This window comes from Calypte anna, chromosome 1 (assembly GCF_003957555.1).
Source record: "Calypte anna isolate BGI_N300 chromosome 1, bCalAnn1_v1.p, whole genome shotgun sequence".
In the NCBI taxonomy this organism is placed as follows: domain Eukaryota; kingdom Metazoa; phylum Chordata; class Aves; order Apodiformes; family Trochilidae; genus Calypte; species Calypte anna.
Window position 1 is genome coordinate 138792844 of NC_044244.1, and position 12036 is coordinate 138804879.

At 43.3% G+C, this 12036-nt stretch overlaps 1 protein-coding gene across 2 annotated transcripts in view; it reads left to right on the forward strand.

Moving 5' to 3' along the window:
* The first annotated feature begins 3106 nt into the window (after nt 1–3106).
* RASA3 (RAS p21 protein activator 3) overlaps nt 3107–12036 on the forward strand; it is a 131808-nt gene continuing 122878 nt past the window's right edge. The window contains exon 1 of one of the 2 annotated variants that reach the window (XM_030466210.1): nt 3107–3434. In XM_030466210.1, coding sequence (XP_030322070.1) covers nt 3380–3434 — 55 coding nt within the window. In that variant the 5' untranslated portion in view covers nt 3107–3379. The remainder of the gene's footprint in view (nt 3435–12036) is intronic. The other variant, XM_030466200.1, reaches the window with a different exon arrangement.

The following is a 12036-nucleotide window of genomic DNA, read 5'->3' on the forward strand; positions in this document are numbered from 1 at the left end:
AAATAACTAGCACACTGATACACAAAAGCACTGTCACAGAGCTTCAGCAGAAAAGGACTGGTGGGAAACCAGAGGTGCACCTAGCTGGGCAGCACAGTGAGCCACAAGTAACCATCTGTAGAGTCTCATGAGAGGAAGTTTGATTTATTCCATGGCAAAGAAGGTGCAGCTACTTTTTTTTTTTTTTTTCCTTTGCCATAAAGTTGGGTTTTTTTGTTGCTGTTGTTTTATGTTCTTTTTCTTACTAGGGCAAAGCTGCCCAGCACACCTTCCTGGGGTGCTTTCTGCTCAGGTTGCTTCTGATCATGAGCAAAGCATTTCAAAGTTTCATGGTTTACAGGTCTCTCGATATTCTTAATATACGACTGGGAGTCATGGCAGGTTGGTGTGGGTTATTTTTTTAAGCCATGAATGTGATACACCTGCAAGCAACACTTGAGGTTAGGATGTGGGGGACAACCATTACCATAAATAATGGGGTGAACTTATGGTGGGTCAATGAGATTTAATGAAATGAGATGAGATTTAAGAGTGGTGGGCTCTGACAGCAAATTTGGGTGCACAAAAAATGGTGGGGAATTTCTGTACAGCCTGGTTTTGTGAATGTATAACTGGGTTATAGGTAGATACCTCATTTTATAGAAGTGCCAGAACTGCAAATTAGGCAGGGTAGTCTTTGAGAATCTGCTGGGAATAACTCTTACAGCATCAAATGCTAGGAAGAGAATTGGTGAATTGATTTTTTTTTTTATGACTATCTTTGAGTCAACTTTTTGCAGATGAGAAAAGCTTCAGATGGGGAAATGAGGTCAACTGAAGTCTCTGTGTACCAAAGGTAAACACAGAAAACAGAGAAAAGTAAAATATTTTATTTAAGATGTCTATAGTGTTCAGAGCATGGAAGCTGGTTTCTCCAGGATGGTGTTGGGGAAGATTTATCAGTTCACAGTTATCAGTGTATAGAAATTTCTCTGGTTAGCAAATCACCACAAGTACAAAGATAATGTTTTTAAAAAGATCTATAAGCTCAGTTTCTGAGCTCATTCGGGGTCAACTTGTAGATATCCCAACAATAGGGTCCATTTTTCTTCAATTATAACTAAACTTTATCCACTTGCCTATAGCTGAAAATCCTTTTTTTTCTACCAGTGTACCTAACTGTGTATAAAAGTTGTTTGCCATTCTTCTTTCAGTGAGATGACTCAGCAGGCCTGCGTTTATCCTGTGCAAATACATTCAAGGTGTGTGCATGTGTGGCGAAGGAGCAAAAGCTAAAACCATTGTTTATTCTTTTTCATTTGTGAACATGTACAGTATCAAAAGAGACCTGTACAACATGTGTACTCCAGAACTGTTAGTTTGTCATATCCAGCATCTAAAAGGCAGTAACAGGTTGCTGAGTCAATGGCAGTCAGGGCAGTCTTAGTCAAGGTACTTCTTAAAATGTGAGCTCCCTGATGAGCATTCTTGCAGCTTCTGTTTAGGCTGCTACTTGTGTTGCCTCTTGTGCACCTGGCAGTTGAGACAAAAAGTGGGGATTCAGAATTATTGTGAAAAGTGAAATCTGGGGCTATGGTTAAAAAAAATGCTTAAGGTTATTAGGACAGGGAGTACTGACAGTATCACAGGAGATTGCAAAGGATCAGCAGGCAGGAGAGCTGAAGTATTGCAGTGAGCTGGGAGCATTATGGAGAAAAGGCTACACATGGCAGGTGGAATGGGGGATAATGTAATGAGGTTACAGAGGACACAGGGCATATTGCAGTGAGGAGGGAATTACAGCATGGATGTTGGAAAATGGAAGCCTGTGCTTTACAAAATCCAGTCATTCTCGTGCTATAGAAGTATTTTTATCAAATTGCATATGGATGAACACACCGCATGTGACTTAATATTTGCCTTCCTATTTCTTGCTGTCCTTTAATACCTTGGCTCTTTCAATATTAGCTTCTGAATATACGTACAGATTGCCCTTATTCGTTCGCCCTCCACTTCTGAAATTATAGCTAGAGAGGGAAAGCATTTTATCGTTGTCTTTTTGCTTTGTTACTTCTCCTTTTTCTCTTTTTTCTTTCTTTTTGCTGCAGGTTTGATAAAGGGCATTTTATTGTGCTTCTCAGACATGCTGGACTGTGACGTGCCCGGGGCTGTTCTGTGTTTAGAACAGGGATATCCTAAACCTCCTCAGGGGTGCAGTGACTGTCTGCACCAAAAGGCATTTATTTATTTATTAAACAGTGCAGCCTGTAAAACTCTACTGCACTTTGTGCTCTGCTTTTGCCGGACCTTTAAGGAATGGGTGTTTCAACTACTGATCTTTCAAGACCCAGAGTCTGGCACCGAATGCTGACACAGGTCCTGTTCCTTGCCGTTTCAGATGTAGTCATGCAAGCCTCAAGTTTGGGTTCCCTGCTCTTCCCGTGCAATCAGGTAGAGCCAGCTTTGCCGCTGCTCCAATGGAGCCAGAGGAGAGACTGGCCTGCTCCCAACACCCAGACGGGCTTGTTTCTTTAATAAGGGTCTTTATTTATTTTTTTTTTTTATTTTATTTTATTCCTCCCTAGCAATGAATGGGTTTCAACAGGGGAGCATCGCAAGTACACTTGCGTTATGGCTTTGTGGGAAAGACGCCTTCCAACATCCCTCCTTTCACCCTTTCCCCACGACGCGCAGGCCCGGCAGCCGCGGCCAACGGCCGCTTCCCTGACGGTTGGCGCGGCCCGGCACTGGAGAAGGGCCACGGACTTAGTCAGCCTTCCCCTACCCCCTCCGCCCCCCCCCCCCCGCCGCCCCCTCGGGAGTCCCGACAGGGCGTGTGTGTCGGAGGGGGAAGAGGGGAGGAGGGGAATAGCCGCGACCGGGAGGAACGCAGCAGCCCCTCACCGGACCGGCGGAGGGTGCCCGCCCGCCTCCCTCCCTCCCTCCAGCTGTTGCAAAGCGCCGCAACACACCCCGACCTCCAGCGAGCGGCACCCCCTCTCAGCACCCAGCCCCCCCTACACCCCCCTCCCACCTCCGGGCGCCCAGGGAACCATTGAGCGCCTCGGCCGCCTGCTCCGCTGGCCAATGAGGGAGCGGGGGCGGGAGGCGGCAGCCTGAGGGGCGGGAGGCGGGCGCTGGGCTCGGCTCCGCGCCGCTTCGTTCCGTTCTGTTCCGTTCGGCAGCTCGCTCCTTCGAGGCAGCGCGGTCGCTCCGGGCTGTCCGCTCGCCGCCCTCTTTTCCGTCGCGGCGAAGCAGCTCGCCTGCCTCCTCCTTCTCCTCTGCCTTCATCTCCTTCTCCTCCTCTTCATTCCCAAGGCTCGGACCGGCCCGTTGTGTCTCTGCGGCGGCTCCAGCACTGCTGAGCAGCGGGCGCGGCGGCGGCACCACCACCACCACCATGGCGGTGGAGGAAGAGGGGCTGCGGGTTTTTCAGAGCGTCAGGATTAAAATCGGTGAGGGCGCGGGGTGGAGGCGGCTGCCAGCTGCGGGGGGAGCCCCGCTGGAGTGGGCCGCGCTGGGTAGCGGCGAAGGCGGCCGGTGCCGGCAGCCCCTTTGCGCTCCCCTGAGCTCCGCGTCCCGCCGGGTGTGAGCGAGGCTGGGGGCTGCGCGGGGCGGGGGTCGCGGCGGGGCGGGCGTTGCCCGGGCTCCCCGGATCCTTACACCGTCGGAGCGGGGCCGTGAGGAGCGGGCAGCCGAGCTCCGCGTTGCGGTGAGGCGGGAGTCCGAGCGGCGTGCAGGATATTCGGCGGATTTCACGATTTTTTTTTTATTTTATTTTTTTTCGTTGCTACGCTACGCGCTAAAAGTTTGAAGGCGGTCATCGAGTCTCTCAGTACTGTGTGTGTTGTCACTGGCAGAGCTGGTGCGAAACCGGCCAAAAAGCGGCTGCGGGAAGGAGCCGGTGCCTGAAGCCTGTGCCTCGGTGAGCGGGACTGGCTGAGGCTCCTGCTGCTTCCCCCCGGCTTCCTGCCGCCCGCCCGCCCGCCTTTGGAGAGCTCATTCTCCTTGCTGTTGATCGAGTTTCAAATCGCATTATTAGAAAGTAAGCGACAGATGTCAGCGCACAGATTAAACTCTCTCTGGTAGAGTTCTGAGTGTGCCGGCTGGAGGGGGAAATCCCTCGTTTCCCTAACAAAATCAAGCCCGTGTGCAGGGGGGAGCGAGGGTTTTAGGTGAGGGCACGGTGCCGGGGAGCTGGGGGGGAAGAGAGAGAATTAAGTATCAGACTTGCAGGCGTGGGTACAAAAGGATCTGGGCTTGTAGGTTCCTATTAAAGCTCTTGAAAAACCACCTCTTGCATCTCCGTGCACGTAAAAGCAATTTTGCAGCCACCAGTTGTCACAGTGGGTAGGACTGAAACTCCAGTTTGCCCAGGAAATCTCATTATTGGATAAGGGTATTAGCATTTAGAGGCTATTGCAAGGATTGTTTCCTTATTAATTTTTAGCAGGTAGTTTGGCGATAACAGGCTTTTAGAAGTAAAAATTTTGACAGAAACTAAAAAGTGTGTGTTGATTCTGTGTTCTTTTATACATCCAGAAAATAAAATCAGTAGGACTATGAAGTATGGTCAGAGACTTTTTTTCTGTCTCCTTTCAAAGAAAACAGGGGAAAAATAGTCTTTTCACAAGGGAAAAATTTGGACACCATGCAAGTGGTGCAATTGCAAGTTATGACTTAGAGAAAGGTGTAAGAACCCATCTGATATAAGGCTCTTGGGTGACTCTTGGGTGTTTGGGTATTTTTTTTTTGCTTTTTTTGAGAAGAAAAGAGTAATGCTGTGATACCTAAACCATTGATGTCACAAGAGTGTGGGAATTTTTTTGGTATCAGAAACTGAAGATGGGAACAGCAGCAAAATACTTGAGATTAATCTCATTAAATCACGGGCTAAAGTTAATCCCTCTGCTGACTTTGGTTATCGGAGTCCTCATCAGAGCTGAGCGTTTGATTAATATGCAGTATTGCAGTTAGTTTTCCTGCTGCCTTTTAGCTTGGACAGTAAATAGGAAAAAATCGTGAGCATCCCTGGCGCTTCGCTTCTGCCTTCTAAGCAGAAGGTTTTTCACTCAATGAACTGCAAGAATCGAGTAACTCCCGGCGCTTCCATCTGCGCCAGGGTTTCCTACAGCAGAGGGCGATCATCAGTCCCCACAAAACCCAGCTCTTCCTCGTCGCTAGAAAGGATCTGAAGGCGTATTCCTCAGCTTTGGCGGCAGGGGCACGAGTTTCTGGGATTTGTTTTCGGAAGTTAAATACCTTTCTGCAGCTGAATTTTACTTTTTCTTGCAAACCTGACAAAAGATAGTGGCTAGATTGTTCTGATGGGTTGAGGGAGTGTTTCTACTCTAACAGGCCCTATAAAGCAATCATAATCTTGAAATTGTGTATGGAGACTTGTAGACTCCTTGCAAAAGACCCACCTGTGAGTGGATTTGAAAGGAGGTGGTGAACCTGGAGGGACATGGCTTTTGTTGGCTATTTGCGAGAGCAAATTTGTTTGTCTCCCGAGTGTAACCATTTGCTCATATCATGTAGGTTTGTCTCTACTGTAGTGACAGGAGGCTTTGAACCTTTCAGTAGATTAAGGGATAAGTTTTTTGCAGACACAAGGATATGTGATTTCCTTTCTCAATTTACTTCAATTTGTCATGCTCTAGAAGTGCTCAGTTCTGTTCTCTGGGAGCTTGTTTCATGGCCAACCTCTGACTGATCTCTGACTTACAGGTATTCAGGGCTTGATCCACTAAGAAATTTTTTTTCCTCTGTAGCACCTTTTCTGGCAAATCATGATTGATGACACTGATGCATGAGTATACCTTGGTGTAAATCTCATGAAGTGTAGGACTGATGCTTTGAAGAATCATTGCAAACACTGTGAGATCAGGGTGGGGCACCCACAGTGGCATTCCTTTCTTAATAGAGAGGCTGATGCAGTTTGGATGCTTCAGGCCATGCAAAACATGTGTAGCCTAGAGTTGTTTGAATGCCCTAATGCAATGTATTGCTATGGCTGAGTCTTGTATTTCCCAGAAGCTTGAAGTAAACGAAAGCATTTACACTGCTGTTGTAACTACTGTAAATGAAAGCATTTACACTGCTGGTGTAACTTGTTCTTTTGGGACTGGTGGGTTGCAAGGACTAACCTGTATTTAACTAGATGGGTAATTATAGCCTAGATCTTCTAAACACTTCCCCATTGTGAGTATTGTTTTTTCAAGTCATGTTTGGATTTGGGTTGAGCCATCTGTTTCACTATTTAAAATATGGACCCTTGAGCTTCTTAGGAACCTGTCTTTCGCTTGTTGTACTGTCAATGATGTGCCACATCCAAAAAACCATCTCATTGAAACACTGAAGTTGTGGAGCAATGACATGAACTCTGTCATTGTGGGTAGCAGGGATTGTTACTGTGCTACCTTTTGTCCAGTTTCTGGTTTCTTTTGCAGTTTGTTGAACTGAAAGAACTCAATGCCTGGCTACTTCTGCCCTTCTCTTTTTCTAGGAAGTACCATACAATAAAAAGAAAAAAAAGGGATATCTGTGTTAAATTAATGCACGGCTTAAATGCTATTTGAAATTGATGTGTTTCGCTTCTCATAACCCAAACTGTTGTCCTCTTTTTTTTTTTTTTTTTTTCCTTTTCTCCTTACTTGAAAATTATTTTTACCGGAATCTCTTATACATAAACAAAACAATGTGTCATGTAAGACTAAACAAACACTTCCTATAAGATTGCTGCTTTGAGGAAGTGTGCAGTGCTGATATTTCCATGAGTCAGTGTTTCAAAACCTGAAAGGAAACAACATAAGGCTTTAGGGCTGATGATTGGCTGGTAAAACTACAAAGAGAGTCCTTCTGCTTGACAACATGACTTGTGTTGTGCTGTTAATAATATTCAATAAACAATACTGTAACTAATTGCTATTTTTCTCCTTAAATGGCATCAACTATTTAACTTCCAGGTGAAAAGAAAAAAGCCTCATATTCAGCATTTGTTCTGAAGGCTGTGTATTTTTTAGTGGGAATTTTATGCCAGATTTTACTTTGTGAAATTATTTATACTTAAAATCTAAAGAAATGGGTCATTTATGAATTCACACTATAAAGTAACAAACTTCCATGTCCCTGAAATCTGGAACTTTTGCATCAGGAGGAATGAGGCTTTGCTGTAAAATCATATTTTTCAAGCTGTAGCTGGGCTTGTTACAGAGGTTAAACTGTCCCATGGCTTTGGAGTAATAATTGAGACAGGAGGATATTGCATGTCAAGAGACTACCAGGGGCACCAGTATCATGGGGAGGACCCTTTGCTCTGTTTTGTTCACCTCAGAGATCATAATGGTCCACTTGCACACTGTGGGGGTTTGTCACAATTTAAGACATTCATAAACTTCTGAAGCTCTTTTATCCTCCTCAGAAAGGGCCAAGGATGGACCCCTTGTAGCCGCAGATGTTGAAGTCAGTCTAAAATGTGGAACTTCTGGCTGCACAGTCTCTCCTTTGGGCAAGGCAGGATCAGGAAGCATGAAGCCCTCAAATGTTTGTGATAAAGTCTGGGTAGTACCTGATGTGGGTTGGTGCTCTGATCACATCTTATCCTGTTCAAAGAGTAAACTCACCATTTTCTGAGCACTCAAAAACCTCATTTATGTTTTGATGGTCCAGCTGACTAGCTGAATGTTGTTGGTCTAAATTGTGCTCTCTCTCTGACTCTAGTTTTGCTGTGCCTTCTTTACCAAATCAAATAGAGCTATGTAGTTTAAGACATTGTGAAAGCAATTTAATTATTTGGTTTTTTGGGGGGGAAACAGAGTCTTGGGTCAAGTCAGGCAGAGTATTTGCTGAGTACTAGTGTTTAAGCAAGTTGAGTGTCTGTCAAGCAGGTATTTGCTGCCCTTCCACCATTAAACTTGAATAAATGCTTGAGGGATGCCTCTGCATTTCTGTAAGGTTAATGAGGAGCTATCCTGTCTTTGACAAACTTAAGGCCTCCCTTAAATCTAGTAATTCTCAGGTTGATCAGGGAAATGCATTTTGCCATGAGAGGTTGTCTGTTTTAATGTTGTCTGTTTGGATTTAGTGCCTTAAGTGGTTACTTGAAGAAGTAAGCATGACTAAATATACTCACTACATAATGCTGTAAAAGGATTTATCCCTATTTAAAAGGGACAAAAGGTTGTCTGACAGATATTTTTAGAATGAGAATTTTTCCCAGGTACCTGTCTATTTTATATATATATATAAAATAGAAAATAGTTATTTAAGAAATGTAAAATGTCACATGTGAAGTAACAATACCTTTGCTACTGTTTTGTAGTCAGTGGACCACTAAGGAAGGACAGAAATAAAAGTTATTTGCATCTCACCCTGAATATATTTGAGACTTCTCAAGATAATTTCTCCACATTAAAAAATTAACAAGTACAGCTTAAACTGATGTTGCGTAGGTAAAATGAAGTGGCAACTTATGTTGTTATTGTTGACTGCAATGCTATTTCAGGCTTGAGTCTGTCAGGCTGTGGATGGTGCAGAATAGATTATGCAGATTTTTCACCACTGGTTCAGTGCTTCAGACTCTGCAAAATTTGGTGGTTGTTGTGTTCTGACCAACTTGGGTTCAGTGTGTGGAGTTGGAAAGAGCTGGGACTGGGGCTGTTTCTAGAGGGAGAGCACTGCGACTGTTCAGGGACTGTCAGGAACAGCTGTGGCTGGAGCAAAAATGGAGTCCAAAACAAGGGTTCTGCAAGCAAGAAGAGGAAATGGAGATAATAGTGGAAATGCTCCAGTGAACTTAATTTTGAAGATGCTTGTGTTCAGGGCTGCCAGCCTGACATCAAATTATCCATTATTCATATACACCAGTGGAAAACAATGCGTGTGCATTTAGAGTCTATAGAAGTAAATTCACAGGAGTGAAACCAATAAACAGCTCTGCTCAGAGCCCATGATGTCAGGAAGCAAACTTCCTATTTTTTTGGTCCTCTTTTAGATTCAGTACATTCAAAAAAAGTGTTCCCTAATCTCTCTCATGAGAACTAATAGTGTTTTCTTCTCTGCTTATTGAGGTGATTATCTGCTGGTCAGAGTGCCAAGTGCTCTTAAACGAGAACGTTATATAAGTGCTTGGTATCTTAGCTTTGTGGTTTTCAGAAACTGCTTTTGAAACCTTTTCCTTGCATAGAATTACCCATTAGGCTGGTTGGTGAGGTTTTTGTGACTTTAAAATGTTTTATTATTATTGGTTGAAAACAGATTTCTGTTTCTGAAATTACTGAGTTAAGCAGATCCCAGTATTAGGTTTTATTCCTGAGTTCTTATGGCTCTGTTCTGCCTGATGCTGTTCTCCATGTTTCAGATGCTGCTTTGTTATTATGTTCTCATAGGTGCAGTCCAAGGCCTGGCATAATGATGCACTAACCCAAACTAGGATCCTGTTGATGCTTAAAAGGCAGATCTTGCTTTTTCCCTTCCTTCCTCATCTTGCTCCCAGCTATGAAACATTCTTTGCAACCTCCACCCCAAACACACCTACTATTGACTGATGCTCCTCTGCTAATAATAAAAAAAACAATTTGCAAAGCAAGTCCAAAGAATGCAACTTACTTCTCTTGTCAAGTTTAGTTTTCTTCCATTTTAGTGAGTGAGCCTGTGCACTCAAGTGACCTCCAGAGTTGTCTCCATACAAGCATCAGGAGCTTGACCAAGAAAGAGTGTGTGAGTGTGGGGAAATCAGAGGGAGGGCACAGAGGGACATCCTCTGCTTTCTTGTCTGTATACTGGCAGTCATGGGGCTGCTTGAAATACTCTACACTCTTCAGTCTGCTCTGCTTCCATAGTACATGTGTTCCTGATGATGCTGTATTTGTTAGTCTCTGATATATGTCAGTTTAGCCAGCTGCTCTGTACAAAACAATGTTCAAACTCCAGTGAGACCACCACGAGGATATCTGACAGTGATATATCTGGATCTCAGACCTTCCACCTGAGAACTACTTGCATCTCACAATCAGTGCTGAAGCCTTTGCTCCTTATTAAAGTTTAGGTGTTTTATTTGGTGTTAATTGATTAATACTTGAATGCACTGCCCTGCTTTTTCATCATGCACTTGTCTTCTAAAGCTGAGGCACCTAATGCTGATCAGCCATGTTTATGCTTAAACAGAACCACCCCTTCCCATTCTTTGCATAACAGCAAAGTTTCTATTTGTGCAGATGTGCACTATCAAACACTTTGTTATCATACAAAAGCCATTTATTGCAGTGATGCTCCCACTTAAGGAAGACCTTTCATGTAAACCCTGAAGGATGTTGCCTACAGCAAGATCAGAAAAGACAATTTAAAAAAAACACAACCTTTCTAATATACTGTTGTTCGTATACCTGAGGTTAACATTCTTCGAGCACATAAACACTGTAGACTACAAAAGGACCTTCAGGTATTCCCTCTATCCTTTCCTAGTTTGATTGATGAAGAACTGGCTGATCTCCATTACAGGAGTGTAAATTTGAATAATTCTGTTGAAGCCAATAATTACACTTCTGTGAGAACCAAATTAAGTCTTTGAGTGGCTCATGTAGCAATTTTTCTCTTGGAGGGGGTGGGAGAAAGGATGAGGCAAAATGCACTTAGGGTCTTTAAGGAACACCTAGAACCTCTCATGTTGTGACAATTAACTTGAGACAAAACCCCCTTCAAACTGGTGTCTTTGGAGAAAATCTTAGTATCCTGGTGTGTGAGCAAGAAGCCTAGAATAAAGACAGGATTGTAGTCTTTGCTAATACTATAAAAGATGTAAATATCAGATAATTATATTACTTGTAACAAATGTCCAGCCAAATGTCCAGCCAAATATGTAGATGAAAAACATATTCGTACGAATACGAAGTTCTGGATGCAAGTGAGCCATTAGTCTTTCTGGGGAACAAGTCACCTAAGGCTTATATTAATGGTTAAAACAAGGAGTAGAGTGTCTTAGTGTTGTGTTTTAAAACCTTATAGCACCACAGGTTTATCTATTTTGTGGTTCAATCAAGGAGAAGATAGAGATATGCTTGGAGTTAGTAACAGGTTATATTTTATTAAACTGAAAAGCTTATCATAGACTTGCATATTCTGAATAGCTCTCTAACTTCTGATTTAAGCAATATTTTTTAAACCTATGTTCTTTAGCAGTGCCTGTTTGATTTTTTCATTATAGTGAACTGGTGACTGAATTTCGGATCCAGCTAAAAGCTTTGTTTTGGAATAAAACCAAAACAAATCTAACTTCCTTCCTCTCTCATCCTAACCTCTACCAAGGGAAAGCAACTTCCCTGAAACTTCTCATGTTGTTTTCCTCCTATAGAAGCCTTTCTGGGTGAAAGTTTTGAAAAGAGATCTGAACCTTCAAAAGTGAGAAGAACTGGATGTTTGTTCCCCTGTTTTCTTATATCAAATTTCTTTCATGGACTGTTACCACTTTAAAGATTCAGTGGAAAGTTTGAGGGCTTTAAGGTTTGTTTGTTTTCTTCCTTTTCTATCTGAAAGAGAAAAAAAATGTAGCATTTTTGAGCCCTGTTGAAGAAAGAAAATCCTGAAAACTTGCAGGTTGGTTTGACTTGCCTGACTTCTGAAGTTGATTAAGAGTTCTGCTGTTCAGTCTTAATTCTATAGCCCAGAATTCTTACTGGTTTTCCACCTGAATAGCCAGACTCGTCCATTTGCTTACTATTACCTCTTGGGGAGCACTGGGGTAAAACAAAGATCCCTGCATTAGCCCAACTACTGAATCTTACTGTTCCCTGCCCACAGGGTGTGCAGCTGTGTGACTGCATCCCCGTTAGCTGAAATGGATAAGTGTGATGTGATGGTTTAGAGGGAGAGTGTTTCACTTATTTCCAGATGACTGTTAGGTTTGAACAGGTAGCATTGATGCAGTATTTAATTTGCATAAGTATTAATGTACTTTACTTTTATAAGTTGGTAGTAGGTGGGACGAACATCAAATGAAGCATCTAGGTTGTGCCACGTGGAACAAATTAATGAAAAAATTTGAAGTTCTGAAGAACACCT